The sequence below is a fragment of the Podarcis filfolensis genome (assembly GCF_964270895.1).
Source record: "Podarcis filfolensis genome assembly, chromosome: 12".
Classification (NCBI taxonomy): Eukaryota; Metazoa; Chordata; class Lepidosauria; order Squamata; family Lacertidae; genus Podarcis; species Podarcis filfolensis.
Window position 1 is genome coordinate 12,960,547 of NC_139614.1, and position 20,509 is coordinate 12,981,055.

General features: G+C 41.8%; 1 protein-coding gene and 1 long non-coding RNA gene across 6 annotated transcripts in view; both read left to right on the forward strand.

The window, feature by feature from the left end:
* CPNE4 (copine 4) overlaps positions 1 to 20,509 on the forward strand; it is a 246,331-nt gene that overhangs the window by 156,082 nt on the left and 69,740 nt on the right. For all 5 annotated transcript variants that reach the window (XM_083578069.1, XM_083578073.1, XM_083578070.1 and 2 more), the window contains 3 exons: positions 10,252 to 10,431; positions 15,634 to 15,705; positions 19,421 to 19,495. In XM_083578069.1, coding sequence (XP_083434195.1) covers positions 10,252 to 10,431; positions 15,634 to 15,705; positions 19,421 to 19,495 — 327 coding nt within the window. The remainder of the gene's footprint in view (positions 1 to 10,251; positions 10,432 to 15,633; positions 15,706 to 19,420; positions 19,496 to 20,509) is intronic.
* LOC310745633 overlaps positions 1 to 20,509 on the forward strand; it is a 233,552-nt gene that overhangs the window by 100,194 nt on the left and 112,849 nt on the right. The window lies entirely within an intron of this gene.

Genomic DNA, 20,509 nt, shown 5'->3' on the forward strand with positions numbered 1-20,509 from the left:
TAAGCTGCAGATGTTTTATTACTTGTAAAGCTCAGGCCATCCTAAACCACATGCTACATTCGTTACCAGGGTTGTCAAACTTTGGGTCCGGTGGTGAAATATACTCGGAGTCCTGTAGTGATTTCGTGCTCTTTATTGCAGCTTGTCAAACAGTGATTTAATTGCCCCTCAAACCTCAGGCTTTTATTTGCATTATTTACACAATGGGTAAATCTGATTGGCTGATACTGCTTCCCTCCTGGAGCCTGATTGGTCTTTTCCTGCAGACCAACCAGTTGTTGCATTCTACGATCCTACCAGCCTAATAGGCTGATTAACTTCCTCCTGGAGCCTGATTGGTCTTCTCCTGCAAGCCAATCAGTTGTTGCATTCTAGGATCCTACTTGCCTATTGTTCTACAATCCAAGCTTAGTACATAACAGGTGCGCAGTTTGCAAACTGGAGGAACTGTCATGAGCACCCCTGCCACCAAGCACATGCCACAACCTGTTCTGTTGGCTGCAATAGAAGGCTTATTTGGAGCTAATTTCAGCAAGAGGAGATGACCCTGTGGGCACCAGGGAAGGTGCACGAGTGCCTGAGGGCACTGTGTTGTTGACTCCTACATTGTTGTTGTTGTTTAGTCGTTTAGTCGTGTCCGACTCTTCGTGACCCCATGGACCAGAGCACGCCAGGCACTCCTGTCTTCCACTGCCTCCCGCAGTTTGGTCAAACTCATGCTGGTAGCTTCGAGAACACTGCCCAACCATCTCGTCCTCTGTCGTCCCCTTCTCCTTGTGCCCTCCATCTTTCCCAACATCAGGGTCTTTTCCAGGGAGTCTTCTCTTCTCATGAGGTGGCCAAAGTATTGGAGCCTCAGCTTCAGGATCTGTCCTTCTGGTGAGCACTCAGGGCTGATTTCCTTAAGAATGGAGAGGTTTGATCTTCTTGCAGTCCATGGGACTCTCAAGAGTCTCCTCCAGCACCATAATTCAAAAGCATCAATTCTTTGGTGATCAGACTTCTTTATGGTCCAGCTCTCACTTCCATACATCACTAGACTCCTGCATTAGGTGGGTGCAATTAACATGCTTTGGGTTTGTTAAAACAATTTAAAATTGCAGGGATGAGGGGCCTGAGTGCATGGGGAGGGGGCTTTTTAATGCCTTGCTGCAATCCTGAAAGTACTGTTTGCACTGGGAGATAAACTTTTATCTTCCTTCCTGGGAGCAGAAAGGAAGGATGATATTCAACAGGATTGCTGCAGGAGACAATCCCAGTCCTGACAGGGCCCTTGATCATTGACCAATACACCCTGAGGATGCCGCAGGCCACACATTTTTTTGTGTTCATGTCCACGTCCTCCGTGCAGAATTTGAATGGAAGAGATTCAAACAGATTGAGTTCAAATGGACTGAATTAATGCAAACTGCACTGCTATTTTAAAATAAAGACCTTTCTCCCTTTGCATTATCTTCTTCTTTTCAGGAGTCCTCAATGATCAAGATGATTTTGCTTCACTGTACTTTTTTTTGTATGACTAGATTCTTTTTCTTTTTGAAAATGTACAGTGGGGTCAGAGAGTAAAAAAAAACAACCAGCAGAGGCTTTTTGGCGTTAGAAAAGATGTTCTGTTCACTCCTCTTCTTTTTGCATTATATCCAGTTCTGGATCGTACTCTGAATCTTAGCTTGAAAGCTTAAAAGTAGCACTTTCATCTCCCTGTTCATTTTCCAGCACTCAACAGTTATCACAAGCTTTCCATGCCACTGCACAGAAGGCCCAAATTCAGGGCTGCTTCAGTTATGTACATGTTCAGTGTACATCAAATGTTATGCAAACATGTGATTTAAAGAATGGTTAGGTGCATATCTAGTTCATAGCTGAGATATGCCTTTATTTTTTAAGAAAGGGTTATTGTTTCTCACTGAACATGCACCTGAAATTGTTTAAGCTGCTGTTATATGGAGACAGATCACTGCTTCATCTACACCAGCCTCCCTCAACCTGGCGCCCTTCAGACATTTTGCAACTCAGCGATAGAGCTTTGCAAGCAAAAGGGTCCCTGATCCCATTGATGGGTTGTATCCAACTACATTATACTTAGAGTAGACCTATTGAAATGAATGAGCCATACTCTGAATAGGACCCTTAACAAATCATTTTCTATCCAGCCGACACTTATTGAAAAATATTGTTTGATATTGCCCCTGAAAAATAAGTTTTAAAAAGCCAAGCAATAGGTTCTAAAAATATGGAATGCTTTTCTGCGCACTCTCATCTATGTTTTTGGCTTTTTGCTGCTCCTCCTTTGATGGATTGGCTCTCTCGAGACAGCTGCCAGTTCCCAAGATATTAAAGGCTGAGTGTTTGACCTAAGCTATTAAGGAGTTTTCTCTTCAAGTATAAACCCTTCTGTATTTGAAAATATCACTAGATTGTGTTGAGTCGAGCAATTTCAAAGGTGCCAGATGGATCTGGGCAGCCCAGTTCTGACTGTTATTTCAGCCAAGTGGAGTAGAATACTTGGCTTTCCTTAAGTTTCATTTAAATTGAACCCCACTCCTTGTGCCCCGATCAATGAAGGCTAAGTGATTAAGCACTATTTAAGGTGCCAAACTTGATATTGTGGGGAATGGAGAAAATGTGGCCAATAATTTTATTATTATGAACACTTAAGGTCTACTTTATGGAATGCATGGCATAATTTATAATACTATGAGAAGAAAATTGGCCACCAAACCAAAACCCTCTTTGATTGCCACCTGGCAATTCATGTGTACCTAACTAAGGGGTAGCCAATGTAGTCCTCTCAAGATGTTGTTGGGACTTCAACTCCCATCAGCCCTAGCCAGCATGGCCAATAGTTGTGGATGCTGGGAATTGTAGTCCAACAACATGTGGAGGGTACCTTGTTGTCTACTTGTGATTTAACTGAACTGTATGCATATGGAGAAGAGAGGAAAGGAGAGATGGGAGTGATAAATGTGCCAGGCATTGGGAGCCAGATGGCATGGCCTTGGAGTGGGAACAGATTGAGGGTTTGTAAGCAGTGTTCAACCCACTCATGTTTCTATTTGGACTGGCCGTAGCAGGCAAGAATGGCTAACATCACAGTTCTCCTATGGGGCAGATCAAGGGGAAGCAACTAGCTAGGATGGCTATATATAGACCTATGTCTCTGAATACCAAAGGTTATGTCTACAGTCATGTCCTGCTTGTGGCCTACCTACCGGTATCTTTTGGATGTTAAACTGGGAAGAGTCTTTGGCCTGATCACTCTTCTTATGTTCCGATAACAATGTAGAGATACATGGTAACTCTAACAATAGCAGCAGTGTTGCAGATGCAAAGGATAGTGGCTAAAATACTGTTATGTACTGAGTTGAATAGGATCCAAAATGCAGGAGTCTGATTGGTCCTAGAACAATACGATTCAGAATGCAGCAGTCTGATTGGTCCTAGAACAATGCAGCAGTATGATTGGTCTGCAGGAGCCACCCAATCCAGCTCCAGGTGGAAGTGAATCCACAACCTGATTGGCCTACAGGAGAACCCCGAAATTAGCCAATCACGTGCAGCCCATTGTGTAAATAATGTATATAAAGCACATATCGTGGGGGAACTTCCATTCCTCCTCACCACTATGAGCTGAATAAAGAGCATGAAATCCACTCTCGACTCCGAGTATATTTCAAATACAGAACAAAATGTGTAACTGGGTATGGAATCTGATCCAATGGGACCTCAGCATGCAGAAGTGCAGGCTTCATCTCAAAACTTTCACTTAACGGCAGAGAGACTCAAAGGGAACCCTGTTGGGTCCCCTATCTTTTTAATGCCTCAGTGACATAATTGATTTGCCATTTGCATTATAACATTGAAAGTGAATTAATAAATCTTTCATTAAGAGCATGTCATTAGCAGACAGATTTCTTAAACTGACAGCTGCACTGGATCTGTATCAATTGATATGATTCATAAGCCCATCTCTGAGCATGAGTATTAATCATGCTTTGCTTACCCAAGCGTATACATTAGGAGATCTTTAGCAGCATCAAATGCCTTATTGGATTGCTATTTATAGGCAATTCATTAAGTGGCAAATTACAGGAACGATGTAATGAGGTTAACACACCGATGTAAGAAGATCAGATAATGATCTTCATAGTAACAGCATCACTATATTCAAAGAAAATTAAAGTTATTTATTTCCAGGCATCTGCAGTTATGATGTGAGGGCATCATTTTTTTAAAAAAAATATATATCCTTTGTTTGTTCTCTTCTATTTTCTGATAGACAAAACTGTTTACAAGTTACTGTTTGGATTTTTTTATTTTAAAAAAAATCACTTCTTTCCTTCAGCTTGATTGTTAAGTGTTAAAATTTCTTAAGTGAATGAAGCTGAAATCATTCATCAAAATGTGACTTCTCAGAATTTAACACTCTTGATTGCTGTGAGTAAACATGGCTTCAAAAAATATATATACTATTTAACGATGCCACCCCTACTTTGAAAGAATGTAAATCTTGCAGCGTTTGCTCGTAAGATGTAAATATGGGGAGAATGCAAGAGTCCAAAGATGGTTCATCTTCATTTTGGTTTCTCTGAAGGCAAAAATTTGGCTGAAACTAAAAGGTGTGATATACCATCTATAAATCATTTTCATGTACTTCTCTCTTAAGAGTATGCAATCTGTGGATTTTATATCAACTTTCCACAATTTCCCCCAACTTTCCAATTGAATGTTGTGTCCCACATCCTGAGCCCATTTAATCGTAACTGATTTAACCTCTACATCTTTGGTTTCCCACTCTAATAAAATAACATCTTTACCATTTTCACTGGTGTGTAAAAGGTGGTCCTTGGGAGTGCCCTTTAGATTTGGTATGCGCACCTTGGTGAATGCTGGACAGTGGCGCCAGCGTGCGCCTGTCAGATCCACATAACCCAAGTTCACATAGCCAAGAGGAAGAGTCCTTTTCTGCATGGCCACAGGCTGCAGCTGTTAACATGTCCAGTGGGAAGGGATTTAATCCCTTTTTATGACACCCTCACCTGGCTGCACTCCTTTGATTAGCTTTATTTGTTTTGTGGCAGATCTTCTAAATTGTTGTATGTAACAAATATAACCATTTAAACCATGTAAGTTTGTTTTTATTTTGATTATATATTTTGTGGTTTTATATTTTGATTTTGTTCTGTGAACTGCCCTGAGACCTCCAGGTATAGGGCAGTATATAAATTCTAATAATAATAATAATTTTTGTTGTTGTTTAGTCGTGTCCGACTCTTTGTGACGTCTCCCGCAGTTTGGTCAAAATAATAATAATAATAATAATAATAATAATAATAATAATAATAATAGTAAGTTGAGTCATGAGTCTTCTTCATGGGTGTGCTGGTAAACTGAAAAACTAGTGCAGTCTTGAAATCAGTAATTCAAATCAGTGCAATTATGAAAGGTTCAGCCTGTCATCTTGATTCAAAATGGTGTCCAAATGTGTCCAAACATCGGTAGAAACCTCCTCCTTGATGTCAGGAATGCAACATTTAGCTATGCTATCTTAAGAGATGTTGAAATGTATAATGAACAACTTTCCATAATACATATGTGTGTGTGTGTATGCAGATAGATAAATAAATAGACAGACAGAACTAGTGTTGGCAGGGTATTGGCATATCATCAAAACTAAAAGAAGAGAAGTACATTAACTGAATTATGGGGAAAGTGAAGCATAGAATTATACATAGCTTATGTATTCTACTTCATGTATTTCCTTCCCAGTCAAACTGAATGACCTAAAAAAAAAGTCTTCTGTTCATTTCATATTTTAATGGAGAGTCACACTTCTTACAGCAGCTGGATCAGCCTCAAAATTCTGGACCTCTCTGAAGAAGTGCATTTGAATGCACTTGAAAGGCACCTCACTCAAGAATATCAAGTACCTAATGATTAGTTAAAGCAGTAGCTCAGAGAATGTAAAGGCCTTCTCAGCAGAAGAAAAATGATCGGACTGCAGAGGGGTGTGTGTGTAAGAGAAAGCTCTAGAAATTATGCAGGGATATTTCTTAAATGCTGTAGTAGTATCTTGTTCTATAAGAACAAATATATATGAAGCAAAGTAGTGATGTGGTAGCCTGAGAATAAAATAGATAATATCCCAAATTTAAGTGTGTGTGTGTGTGGGGGGGTGTTTTTATTTTATTTTATTTTATTTTTTGTACAGTGGTACCTCGGGTTACATACGCTTCAGGTTACATACGCTTCAGGTTACAGACTCCGCTAACCCAGAAATAGTGCTTCAGGTTAAGAACTTTGCTTCAGGATGAGAACAGAAATCATGCTGCGGCGGCGCGGCGGCAGCGGGAGGCCCCATTAGCTAAAGTGGTGCTTCAGGTTACGAACAGTTTCAGGTTAAGAACGGACCTCCGGAACGAATTAAGTACTTAACCCGAGGTACCACTGTATTCTCATTTTCTGCTGTGAACCGCCCTGGGATCTTTGGATGAAGGGCGATACGGAAATTTTAACAACAACAACAACACAGGGCCATCTCTACTATTAAGCAGAGAGAGGCAGCTGAATTGGGGTATCATGAAAGGGCACCCAATGGCTAGTCATTGGGGATGGGTGGCTGCATGGAGAGAGCTACAGGGCAACTGGCCTCCCATCTGCTGTGTTGCTGTACTTACTGAGAGGAGGAGGGCAAGGTGGCAGAAGCTGGCGCTGAGCAAACACAGCAATGAAAGTGCCAGATTGACTCCGCTGCTGTGCTTGCACCGTGCCAAGCTCACCGCCATTTCAGCAGGTGTAGTTTGTCATGCATGAAAAGCCATGTGGGCTTATTTACAAGGCAGAGGTCTAGGATTGCACCCTAAAGAACTCATCCCTGGAGCAAAGCAGGGATTTGAAAGAATTAGGTTAGTGCCCGAATCTTGGGACATTCCAACACTATACTGAAAAAAAGAGCTTCACATGAGCTACTCATCACTATTCTCAAACATCAGTCAACGTGAAAGCAATAGCTCTAAAGCCTGGTGACCTTTCTGACCATTTGTGGAATGGAGACGAAGTGGTGTGAAAGCAGAGTTAATAATAAAAAGCCAAACTTACTCATGAGCTACCAAGTGAAGTGTAAATTGCTTTGTGCTTCTGTTGGAATCTCATCGAAGTTATTGCTGCCTGGAAAGTTTCATCTTGTTAATTTCCATTAGTCCTAAAAATAGCACTGCTCTCCACAGCCACATTCAGGGTTTTCTCTCTTAGGCTTCTCAGAATTAGGAATGGCCATTTAATGATTTTTAATGCACATAAATTCTTTCAAATATGTGTATCTTGCATCACAGAAATAATGTCCAAGAGGCATACATGAGAGTATACAATCACAAATCTGCAAAGCTAAAATTTATATTTATATTTATAAATATAAATATATTGTTTATGTTTATGTTTATAGATGTCTATATTAAAACATTTTTTAAAATCTAAAAATGGTTCAGATTCTCAAAACAAAACAAAATGGAACATTTAGGAATGTGCATGTCGTCTAAGAGACACATAGTTTCAAAATATAGTAAAATACTGGCTCTCATTACTGAGTAGCACAATCTGGAAATAATTGATGATCAGAGAACAAAGAAATACGCTTCTAAAAGGTGTCTGAAACATGCCACATTCAAAATGGCATGAGCGATGGTATTCCAGGGTCTTGGCGACGCTACAGAGAAGGACCGTTTCCATAATATTACAAGGGCATCTTCCAATGATGGTAGTGGCAGATTGGGTCAATATGGTGATATGGTCACAAGTTCTTTAAGTTTTTATATGGCAGTGGACACTTGCTAGGAAATGAGATGGCTTGAATATAGTGCAATTTACTTCTGAGTAGACAAACATAGGGTTGTGCTGTCAGTCATGAAATCCTAAAGTCTGCTAAGACCATATTTCTGCTTCGACCTTCAATCAATTCTTCGGTCAAAATCTAAAGCTTGTGAAAAGCTACTGTCGTTGAGTTTGAGTGGTGCTTTCTTGAGAGGCCTCAGACCATGGAGAGCTGTTATGATTGGATTCCACCTTCATAGCATTTGCAGACGTGATTCACAGAGTGAGAGCTCTCTGATCTTCCTTCCTCAAGCACAGTAGGCAGAATCCAGCAGGTCACGACTGAGGGTGGAATGAGACGTTGATGAGGAACAGGAACGTGACACCAGAAACACTCAACAAGAATGTCCTTCTTAAAATGAGGCAGCTGGGGTGTATGGGGATAAAGAAGGATTCTCTCTCCTGAGCTTCCCTGACTACTTCCCTCTTTGTTCTGGCATCTAGAGTAATTTGCTTTTCCCTCCCAGAAGCAGGGACGTGGGTGGCACTGTGGGTTAAACCACAGAGCCTAGGACTTGCCGATCAGAAGGTCGGCGGTTCGAATCCCCGCGACGGGGTGAGCTCCCGTTGCTCGGTCCCTGCTCCTGCCCACCTAGCAGTTTGAAAGCACGACAAAGTGCAAGTAGATAAATAGGTACCGCTCCAGCGGGAAGGTAAACGGCGTTTCCGTGCGCTGCTCTGGTTTGCCAGAAGCGGCTTAGTCATGCTGGCCACGTGACGCGGAAGCTGTACGCCGGCTCCCTCGGCCAATAAAGTGAGATGAGCGCCGCAACCCCAGAGTCAGCCACGACTGGACCTAATGGTCAGGGGTCCCTTTACCTTTACCTTTACCCAGAAGCAGATGATGAAGTGTAATGCGGTAGGAGGCAGGAGAAAGTCCTACTTGCGACATCATGTCACATGTTCCCATTACTACATACTGTATTACAGGGGAGAAGATGAAGAACTGAAAATGAGGCTGCCATTTTTGGCAGCCATCCCATGTTCTTCATCACATCCAGTCCCACCTTGAGCCCATTTGCAAATTGTTGGGTCTTGTTTTTGTTTCAACAGAGTCCTGTGCCGTCGCTTTCTATGGGAATTGCTTATTCTGACTAACCTTTGCTGAATTTACATCATAAAGCCTTTCACTGTTCACATGTTCATCTGCAGGTTGGCAAGGAATGAAACATCTGATTTGCTTGTGCAAATCAGCGATCAATCCTGCATCTTTTATGTATCCCAAATGTTCAGATGATAAAATTTTGCCTAAGCTCATCTCCTTTGCTGTCTTTTAATGAAGAAATTCTATCCATCTGCATGCTGTTTTATTTCCACTAATAGGTGTGTTCACACATTACGCTGGACACAGGGACAAGTTGTCTGTACACGTGCAAGTGCTTGAGTGAAAGAGGGTGTGCTTGTTCATAGTTGTGTAGAACTCAACTATTGTGTGCACAGGTGCACAGACTATACACTTGCTAAACATTACATGTGAATAACTGAACAAGTATACAGCTGAACTGTTGGGTATGCAGGTACACAGACTGTACACTCACTGAATGTAGCATGTGAACACCCCAATGACTTTATTTGTTTTTCTGAAAAGTATGAACCTTTAAGCTAGGCTTCAGCAACCTTGCACCTCCCAGATACTTTGGATTACAGTTGATGGGAGTTGTAGTACGAAACCTGTTTAGGGCACCACGTTGGTGAAGGCTGGTTTAAAACTTCACCAAACCTATTTTAGCAGGGCCCATAATAATAATAATAATAATAATAATAATAATAATAATAATTTATTTATATCCCATCCTCCCCAGCCGAAGCTGGGCTCAGAGCAGCTAACAACAGTAAAATGATACAACATTCTACAATCATTTCATTATAAAATCAGTTCAAATCAGATTAATGGCAACCATTGGGCTCTGTGAGTATTGCCAAAGGAGGGGATCAGGCTGTGCCTTGGCCAAAGGCCTGGTGGAACAGCTCTGTCTTGCAGGCCCTGTGGAAAGATGTCAAGTCCCGCAGGGCCCTAGTCTCTTGTGACAGAGCGTTCCACCAGATCGGAGCCACAGCCGAAAAAGCCCTGGCTCTGGTTGAGGCCAGCCTAACCTCTCTGTGGCCTGGGACCTCCAAGATGTTTTTCTTTGAAGACTGTAAGGTCCTCCGTGGGACATACCAGGAGAAGCGGTCCCATAAGTATGAGGGTCCTAGGCCATCAAAAATGGTTCATGTCCTGATATTCTTTTGTTTTAAAGAAAGTTTTTTTCAGCAGTAGTTGTGCTAAACAGCTATCATTTTACACCCCTTCTTCCACTTGGTGGAAGAGATTTTTACATGTCATTTTTCCTCCAGTTGAATGAAAAAAAACACCACTCATATAAACTGTATTTTGATTGACAGGTTGACAGGACGGAAGTGATCCGAACTTGCATAAATCCCATCTTCTCAAAGCTTTTCACAGTGGACTTCTATTTTGAAGAGGTTCAACGGCTGCGATTTGAAGTCCATGACATCAGCAGCAACCACAATGGGCTTAAAGATGCAGACTTCCTTGGTGGCATGGAATGTACTCTTGGGCAGGTAGGAAATGTGGTTTTCCTGCTTATTACTTTTTGGGTAAATCTATAATTACTGGCAAAACACGTTCATTGTGCTTTCTCCATGTGGAAACTGGATGAAATGAAGGTTTGAATTTGATGGCTTTTTTATCGTTGCTGTTATTATAATTCTCTTTTAACACAAAGGCATCTCCTCACAACGGTCTGGTTACAGTCTGTGTAGCTTACAAACGTACCCCATCCCTGCAAAAGGTAGCTATTTTGGAAATTGCACCAGAGCCCACGCCTCCATCACCTTAACCCAGTGCTTTAGCATACAGACCTTTTTTGGCAAGGTGATATCTCTGCTTTTTAAGATGCTGTCTAGATTTGTCATTGTCTCCCAAGAAGCAGGCGTCTTTTAATTTTGTGGCTGCTGTCACCATCTGCAGTGATCATGGAGCCCAAGAAAGTAAAATCTCTCACTGCCTCCTTTTCTTCCCCTTCTATTTGCCAGGAGGTGATGGGACCAGTGGCCATGATCTTCGTTTTTTTGATGTCGAGCTTCAGACCATATTTTGCGCTCTCCTCTTTCACCCTCATTAAAATAATAATAGTAGTAGTAGTAGTAGTAATAATAATAATAATAATAATAATAATAATAATAATAATAATAATGTGCACTAAAGGGGAGGGAGAAACTGCAGCTCTTTTGGACCCCAGTAATTCCTATCACTGGTTGTCCAAATATCTCACTTATCAATCACAACTTTGACTTCACTGCTTGGCTAAAAGCACTGAAAGGTGGGACCAGCCAGGCTGGTTCATCTCACAGAAATCAGTTAGAAAGCTGCCTGCACATTTTGCATCAATTTACCTTCCTTCTCGGAAGGATATAGACTTACTTAAAAATAAAAATAAATCAAAGTCTGGACCCCCTTGCAGGCATGGGCCCAAGTGCACCATTATCATCTGACGTTGAGCCTGGGAAGTTTTCCATTATCTTAATGAAGATCAGCAAAGTACAGACTGAGAACTGTATTATAAGTCTGACAGATTAATTTTGACCCACTGAAAGCCAGTTTTCGCCTGCAAAATGCAGGCAAAAGAGGTCAAACTTAACAGTCAAAGGGTGCTCATTTAGTCATATTGGAGATCTTCCTTGAAACTTGACCCCTGAACTACTGATATTTGTTTGTTTGCATTTTTGATATTTCAGCAGCTTCTAATATCTGTTTTCTGCTTGGTTGCAACTTGCTTGCTTAGAAGCCAGCAGTCTTTATGATCTTTCTTGGTAGGGGATTTTTATGCCTATAAATAAGCAATAAACATGATTTATAATTGATGGCAGTTTCCAAAAGGTGACTAGTTAAGAGGCATGCATATTCAAAGGGCAGTTTAATGCCAGTAAAAATTGATTTCCTCTCAATTATATAATTGATGCCCTGCATTGCCTAATTTTTCATTACTGTCGAAGGCAATGATGAAGGCATTTAACTGCCAAATTGATCCATTTTACTATTCGTTTGTTTGACAGCTTGTGGCTGGGAGAACAAAAAAGCAGCATTTCTGTGTGATAAATATTTGCTGTGGCAAAATTACTCTTCGAGAACTGCACTCCTTTAAATGAGCGAGTGAGTGACAGAAGCATCAAAATAATTCCAACCACGCTATTTAAGAAAATGTAGCTACTGCCTGAGCAAAGATCTCAGTGTTTGACACTTCATTAGAAATCTCTCAGGGTTTCTTACTGGAAGGTTTGTAATGAATCCCCTCCTGCACCTGTTTATGAACTGAATGTCCCTCAGGGTCTCTTCCAACTCTGCAGTTCTATGAAATGCATTCTATCTTGCTCCTTCCTCAAAGGAGCTCAGAGTGGTGAACATGGCCTCCGCCAAATTTTGTCCTTACATCAATCCTGCAAAGTAAGTTAGGGCCAGTCACAATCTCTCAACCTAAGTCCTAAAGTGAGTTTCACAGCTGGGTGGGTTTTTGAACCTCTCTCTCCAGGGCAGTACTCTCTCTGCTATGAACAATGGCTCTCAATGAGAGGTGGGAGGTTATATGATGCTGTTAAGCAGAACGTTGGTCATAGAGTTGGATAGTGAAATCACTGCTGACCCCCCCCCCCCAGTTAACCAAGAAGCTGAATGAGCCAGGGTTAATCTTCTACCCTTAGGCAGGAGATATGGTACAAGTCGTACCAACAGGCTTGTTATGGCCACCAGGGGTATTATGTAAATAGTTTTCACTCAGGTCCACATCACTTAAATTAGGCGGGGAAACCCTGGGCTGTTGTTACAAGGTTGACAACCGGCTGCCTATAAAAGCCGGCCGGCTGAGCTGTTTAGTTCAGTTCAATTCAGTTCAGTTCCAGCTTACTTATAAAGAACTACTTGGAGGAATCTCTGTGTCGTCTGCTTTGTCAACCCACTACTTAATACTAGCGGCAAAGGTGGGATAAAACAGTTTCTATCCGTGGACTGTTAGGCTGCTGAACAGAAAATAATATAGTGCAACTGACTTTCGGGGTTGGTGTGTTGTGCGACAAGCACACAGAGTGCAATGAGATTGAGTGTTGGGGAGGGAGGCTCAGTTAATTTCATTATACACAGATTGTATATTGACAATAAAGGTATTATTATTATTATTATTATTATTATTATTATTATTATTATTATCTCTCAGCACAACTGTCTTACAAATTTGTTGTGAAGGTAGAGGTGGAAAATCATTAGCAGGGACAGAATTTTCTGAAAATGTCAATGTCAAGCCAATCCACACAATGCTTTTCTAATTCACGTCTTGTTCCTTGATTTCAGCAAGAAGTATTATTATTTTTTACCACTTCAATTAACAATATGACCCATTCTCACATATTATATACACTGTTATGTGTATTATTGCTTGCATATATGCTCCGGGTTCTTGAAAGTATGCAGAAACATACAACAGAGCATATCACTGTATAAAAATACTTACACATTAAAATGATGCTGCAGAAACTTAGTATCACGTTGGGGCTTGACTCTTACATGCATTATGCACATAATATTTTTGCAAAACATTTTGCATACCATTTGTCTATTTTTTAAAAAAGAAGCATGAAAATGTAGCTCAGACAAAAATGGGTACTCAAATGCAAGAGACAGAGCTCTTTTTTTAAAGCTAGCCCAAACATTTTAGTTGGTCTTGCATTTGATATTTGCTTCTCATAAATGAAGCTTTGCTTTCCAGTCCTCCTTTTTCATAGTGTTCTTCCTTCCACTATTGAAGCTGTGGCACATTTTGATTTATTGCACAGTCGCCAGAGAAGAAAATAGGTGCCAATCATGTCCCCCCCCCCTAAGAAGTTAAGTGAGCATATGACAGATAATTGTAACAGCTTGCAGACTGACAGGGTACCTAGATCTTCCAGCCATGCAGGCAGACACTGAATCCAAAAAGCAGCAATATCTGCTTTATTTGATGCTTCGGAGGCTGTGGCTTAAGGCAGGAGTAGCTGCAGGTAGATGCATGACCAAAATGTATGATCTCCCACTGATTGGTTTCCCAAACAAGAGGTGTTGGTGCCAGGTCATGTCTGTCAGCTGCAAGCCATTCTTCCTAGTTCCAGAATCAAGGGTTCATTTGTGCTGTTCTGTTTGGGATGTTCTGAAGCATTGCCCTCGCTCTCATTTGGCTTCATGGTGATGCCATGAGTTGACAAATCAGAGTGAGGGCAATGCCCTGTGAGAGGAAAATGGGGACCACCAGGATGTTTATCACTGGTGCTGCCCAGACTATGAAACAGGTGGAGGTGATGACTGAAAAGGTGAGCAGGGAGCATCATCATCATCATTTTATTTAGATGCCGCCTTTCCACAGTTAAAACTCAAGGCGGCTTACAACATAACAAGATTTACATAATTACCAACATCACAAAAGTCATACACAATAAATAAAACACATCAAAATGTACACAATCAAATGGAAAACAATTTCCACATAAATAATAAAATCTAAAACTAAGAATACATCATTAATATCAATCACAATTTAAAATGACATAGATAACAAAGAAAAGCCATTTAGAACAAAAACAGGAGCAGTTTCAGAAAGTCTTTTGCCCTCTCACCATGAGCCCACACTCTCAGACAAAAAAAGTTCTGAGGTTGTAAATACAGTGGTACCTCGGGTTAAGTACTTAATTCGTTCCGGAGGTCCGTACTTAACCTGAAACAGTTCTTAACCTGAAGCACCACTTTAGCTAATGGGGCCTCCTGCTGCTGCTGTGCCGCCGGAGCACGATTTCTGTTCTCATCCTGAAGCAAAGTTCTTAACCTGAAGCACTATTTCTGGGTTAGCGGAGGCTGTAACCTGAAGCGTATGTAACCTGAAACGTATGTAACCCGAGGTACCACTGTAAGTGGTTGCTCACCTTTTCTTCAGCTTCTAGAAATGATATCCATTTCACTTGAAAAGTTATTGTTTTTACGATGATGGTGATGATGATGATGATGATATCTATACCTGCTTTCCCCCCCCAACAGACACAAGTTAAGTATGTGCCCACCAAGGCACTGCAGGAACATGGGAAATGATGATGGTTTACCTCAGCTTGCTGCTTTGTTAAAAAAAAAACTCAGAATGACTTACCAGGGAATGCAAACAAATAAAACCAAATTAAAAACAGCATGCAATATAAAATTCCCCAAATGCTCATCCAACCATACAGTAAAAATGGTATGTCCTACCCCACCCCACAAAAAGATGAGCAAAAGAGTAATGGCTAACTTCAGCACCCAAAGCCTGAGTTAATTCAAATGTCTTAGCCTGACAAGTAAAAAAACTGTCTATGAAGGAAGGAGCTAGTCATTGCTTCTCTGGTAAACACAGTCCGCAAATGGGGCCACAACTGAAAAGCCCGTTTGTCACAGAGTTGGCAACAATCCTATATGCATGTTGGATTTTTTTGCCCAGAAGTAAGTTCTACTGTACTAGTTGAAGCTTCCTCCCTAACAAGTGTGTTCAGAATTGCAACCTTGATTCTAGGTTTCTTCTAAGTTTCTGTCCAAGAACTATTTTGAGATCATTCACTAATCCTTCATCTTTAAAACCAGATTGTGATCTCCTGCCCTGTGGAATTACTTTATCTCTGTTTTAGTGAATTATTTGGTGAGACATGTGCATACATTTCTGAGAGGAAAATTACATCACAAACCTAGATACATTTTCTAACACCCTCTCTTATCATTTCCTGCAGATTGTTTCACAGAGAAAACTCTCAAAATCTTTATTGAAACATGGCAACACGGCAGGAAAATCTTCCATAACGGTAGGTCCATCTGAATAAGCTTTTCTTTTGCCTCAGGATGTTTTTTATAAATAAAAAAGATGCAATATTCCTTACATTGACTATAACCCAGATTGTTTAAAAATGTATTTAAATACAAATGCAAAAATTAAATAGAGTTTTGTGGGTTTGTTGATGTTTTTTAAATCACAGAATGAAAACAGGGAAACAGGGGGAAAAAACAGACTCATGAATGAGCACTTTTTAATGTAATCTTCATATACCAGCTTGCAAAGGGTTAGCAGTTTTAGTGTGTTGCAACAGAAATTTAATTGTACTAGGTCTCAGTGAAATCAGTGGGACAGATCAATAAGAACTTAATCTGCACCAATTTCAATAGGAACAAAGTATAAACAACTTAGATTTCAACCCTAACTCTGTTTGGGAGTAAGACCCTAGAATTCAATAGGACTTCTGTGTATACATAGGTAACGCTACAACCCAAGTCCAGATACAACCCAAGGTATTTTCTTTAGTTTCCCATTACTTGAGGAATTATCTAATCAACATTATAATATGGGCATGTGGACACAAAATACAATGTTAAAAACTCAGGAAAATTTTAATGGGGTTTAAAATTTATATTGACAGTATCTGTAACCTAGTTAAATGTATCTCATGGACCTGAAACCCATCAAACAAATGAGATCAGCGTGAATCATCTGGTCAGTGAGCCTGGAAGAGTAATTTTGTCTAGATTATAAGGAGCAGTCAAATGTTCAGTGACTTGTCTAAAACAAATAAGTGAGCAGAAACACTTGGGGAGGTGGGAGAATTTCAGCAAATATGGAAACAGGAGTAGAAGTTGCCAGTGTTTGCTTACTCAGGCCGAAGGCCCATCTAGTCCAGCATCATGTTGTCGCAGCACCCAGCCAGATATTGATGGCAAAACAACAAGCAGAACATGTGTGCAGGAGCACTCTCTCCACTTGCGACCCCCAAAATTATTCAGAGGTTTCCTGCTTCTGGCGGTAGAGGGAGACCATAGCCATTGTGGCTAGTGATAGTTGATAGCCTTGCCCTCCATAAATTTGTCTAATCCTTTTAAAAGCCATCCAAGTTGGTAGGTGTGGTGATCACACAGGGTCCCCAGAGGTTTCACCGTCTATTGATCCCTGTGCCACCACTTTATTTCTCGCTGCCACCACCCAGGCCCTACCTGGTACAATACTGAGTCCAGTCAGGGTTAAATTGGAACATAAACTTCTGTTTGTTTATTGCAGTTTAACAAGCGTGTGGTTTCATAAACAGTATCGGTCAATTACAATCATGGGGTGCCTATCCAGACCTATAACTTTCGCTACCTGCTCTCACTCACTAAACCACCTCTCAGATGTTTACTTGTCTTCCTGGCTCCTAACTGTTCCTGACTCAGCTTATTTTGCTACACTAACTCAACCTACCCACAGACTCTATCCCAGTTCACTCCCACTCCAACCAACCACCCAACTCCCAACGAACTCCCCTCTCAAAGCTGGTTTTATAGTCCCTCTGACTCCACCCCCTTGGGTTCTGATTGGGTAAGTTGTTTAACTATTTCACCTCCAGCACTCTCATATGTTAACGTCACAGTAGGTACCACTCCTTCTTGTGGGAGCAGATACCATAGTTTACCTCTGCAGTGTGTGGAAAATTGACTCAGTTTGTCTACACTGAGTCTTCCATAGTATTATGAGAAAGGAAGAAAAACTTCTCCTGATCCCCTTTCTCCACACTAGGCCTGGGTGATGTATCAATACATCGCCCAGGACCGGTTTGAGGGCCAGAGTGCCATGGCAACTTCACTCAGTGGCATATCATGGGTGAAGGCCCCATCGCGCTCTGGCCCTCAAACCAAGGGGGAAATGAGGCGCCGGAGCCAGTGCAGCTCGTTTCTCGCTCACCATGCTGGGTGCTGTCAGTGGACAGACTCCAGCCACTGCCTGGCACGTGGAGGAACGAGCTCCATCAGCCCTGGTCCTGCAAGGCATCAGGGTGAAATCACCATTGCTCTTGCTGAGGCCCAATGCAGCTTGTTCCTTCCTCTGCTTTTCAACATTGCAATGTATTGCGAAGTTTGGCTGGTGATACATCACAGTGTTGAAAAACTGATTATCGCCCAGCCCTACAACACAACACATATTTTTTTATATGCAGCTATACACAGGGGGATAGGGACGCGGGTGGCGCTGTGGGTAAAACCTCAGTGCCTAGGACTTGCTAATCGTATGGTCGGCGGTTCGAATCCCCGCGGCGGGGTGAACTCCCATCTTTCGGTCCCAGCTCCTGCCCACCTAGCAGTTCGAAAGCACCCTTAAGTGCAAGTAGATAAATAGGTACCGCTTTATAGCGGGAAGGTAAACGGCGTTTCCGTGTGCTGCGCTGGTGCTGGCTCGCCAGAGCAGCTTCGTCACGCTGGCCACGTGACCCGGAAGTGTCTTTGGACAGCGCTGGCTCCCAGCCTCTTAAGTGAGATGAGTGCACAACCCTAGAGTCGGAGACTGGCCCGTACGGGCAGGGGTACCTTTACCTTTATACACAGGGGAGGGACGCGGGTGGCGCTGTGGGTTAAACCACAGAGCCTAGGACTTGCTGATCAGAAGGTCGGCGGTTCGAATCCCCACAATGGGGTGTGCTCCCGTTGCTCAGTCCCTGCTCCTGCCAACCTAGCAGTTCAAAAGCACGTCAAAGTGCAAGTAGATAAATAGGTACCGCTCCGGCGGGAAGGTAAACAGCGTTTCCGTGCACTGCTCTGGTTCGCCAGAAGCGGCTTAGTCATGTTGGCCACATGACCCAGAAGCTGTACACCGGCTCCCTCGGCCAATAAAGTGAGATGAGCGCCGCAACCCCAGAGTCGGTCACGACTGGACCTAATGGTCAGGGGTCCCTTTACCTTTACCTTATACACAGGGGTGAGGGGGATCAGTCTCAATTTCACTGAAACATTTTTATTTAAAAAAAGTTTCAAGTTGTGTACATGAGTGTGAGAGAGAGTGGGGTCACACTTTAACGTTGTCTCCCTCTCGGGACAGTGCTTGTAAAGATATTGCTTAGCTATGTGTAAGTCTGTATTCTCCACACCACGAAGCCCTTATTGCTAGGATAAGAGATTTATTATTCAACGTGATTCTGTCAGAATGGACGAAATAGACTTCTGCCCCATCCTCTCAGCTCATTGTCTGGTGAGCAGTGGTGCCCTTGTTTGGTTGGCATCTGTCTGTCTTGAGAGACAGTGGAGTGTGTCCCCAGGGCTGAATTAACAGTGATGCCCAAGAATCCAGAAATGGGATACTCCAGCTTTAAATTATATTGGCATTTGTGCCTCATTTCTGGCAATGGAGTTCTATTCATTCATTTTTTAAATTTCTGTACCGCCCCTCATCTGAGAATCACAGGGCAGTTTACAGTATAGAAACACAAAAATGCATAGTAACAAAAGCAAAAACCACCACTCCTTACACACAGCTTAAACGGACATAGATGGCTTAATTAACCAAAGGCCTGGGAGAAGCTGGACGTTTTTTTCCTGGCGTCTAAAGATATTTAACAAAGGCATCAGGTGAGCCTCCTTGTCACATTTGTCACATTTCTGCAGCCTCACAGGGCTCACTACATAAGCAGCAACTTCATGAAGGCACATTAGTAAATGGCACTGTTCCAGATTTAATTCCACCCCCACCCCTCCTCCATTTAAACTTATCTATGACTTTTCACCTAGGTGATTGCTGAAGAATTATCTGGCAACGATGACTATGTTGAGCTTTCCTTCAGTGCACGGAAATTGGATGACAAGGTAAGCCAGCAGTTTGATGTTAACCTGACTGAAAGACATCATAAGAATGCAGACAAATGAGTTTTACTCAGACATCCCCTGCTGCAGCTATTTTTGGAATGCTGATGTTATTAAACATATCAGAGATTTCAAATCAATGCTCATAATAAGGCTTTCTTCAAGTTGCATAGTAATTAGATTAAAAAAAGAGAATCCCAATGGAATGGAATTAAGACCAAGACAATTCAATTATGCTGAGACCTCATGTATTTAAAATGCTGCCGATCACATCAGTTGGCTTTTTTTACAAGCCTTCAAAGACATAACATTCCAGATTGATGCCTTAAATTATAAATTTAGGGACTCCGTGGAATAGTTTTGAGTCTGAGCTGTTGTTTTTGTTGTTTTTCTGGAAGGTTTTCCTAGCTGCGCATATCAGGCAACAGGGAATATAATTCCCTTTGTGTGTGTTTGGCACAACTTTTTTGCTCATTTAACCAAACAGTCCTTATTCTATGGAAAAACTTTATTCTCCATTTCTCTGTACTGTAATGTCTGCACAGCGCTAGCAAAATTCTCATTGTTATGAGTGGTGGAGGTGTTGCAAAGATCAGTAGGGGGAGACAGGACACAATGCTCTTAACATGCGCACACACACAATAGTTTCCAATAAGTGTGGAGTGAGCCACCAAGGATCAGAGGGGGTTTAAGACAGCAATGTTTCTAGGTACACATAGGAGTGGACTGCAGCTATTCATGTATGTGGGGAAAAGGTAAGGAGAGCATTTGATGGGGCCACTGGTTTGGTAGTTGAACAATCCCAATGACCACAACCTTTGAAAATACACCTGCTTCTACCAACACCACCTTGGTTGTTCCTCGGTCATGCTTGTGTGCAGCTAAGAATGTTGGCAGCTGGGTTTGACCTACACAGATCACTCTTTTCGGTCCAGTTACGCTAATAGATCATATAAGCACAATAACTGAGAATTCCTCATTTAACTTAATGGGAGGTATCCCTTCTATAATTATGAG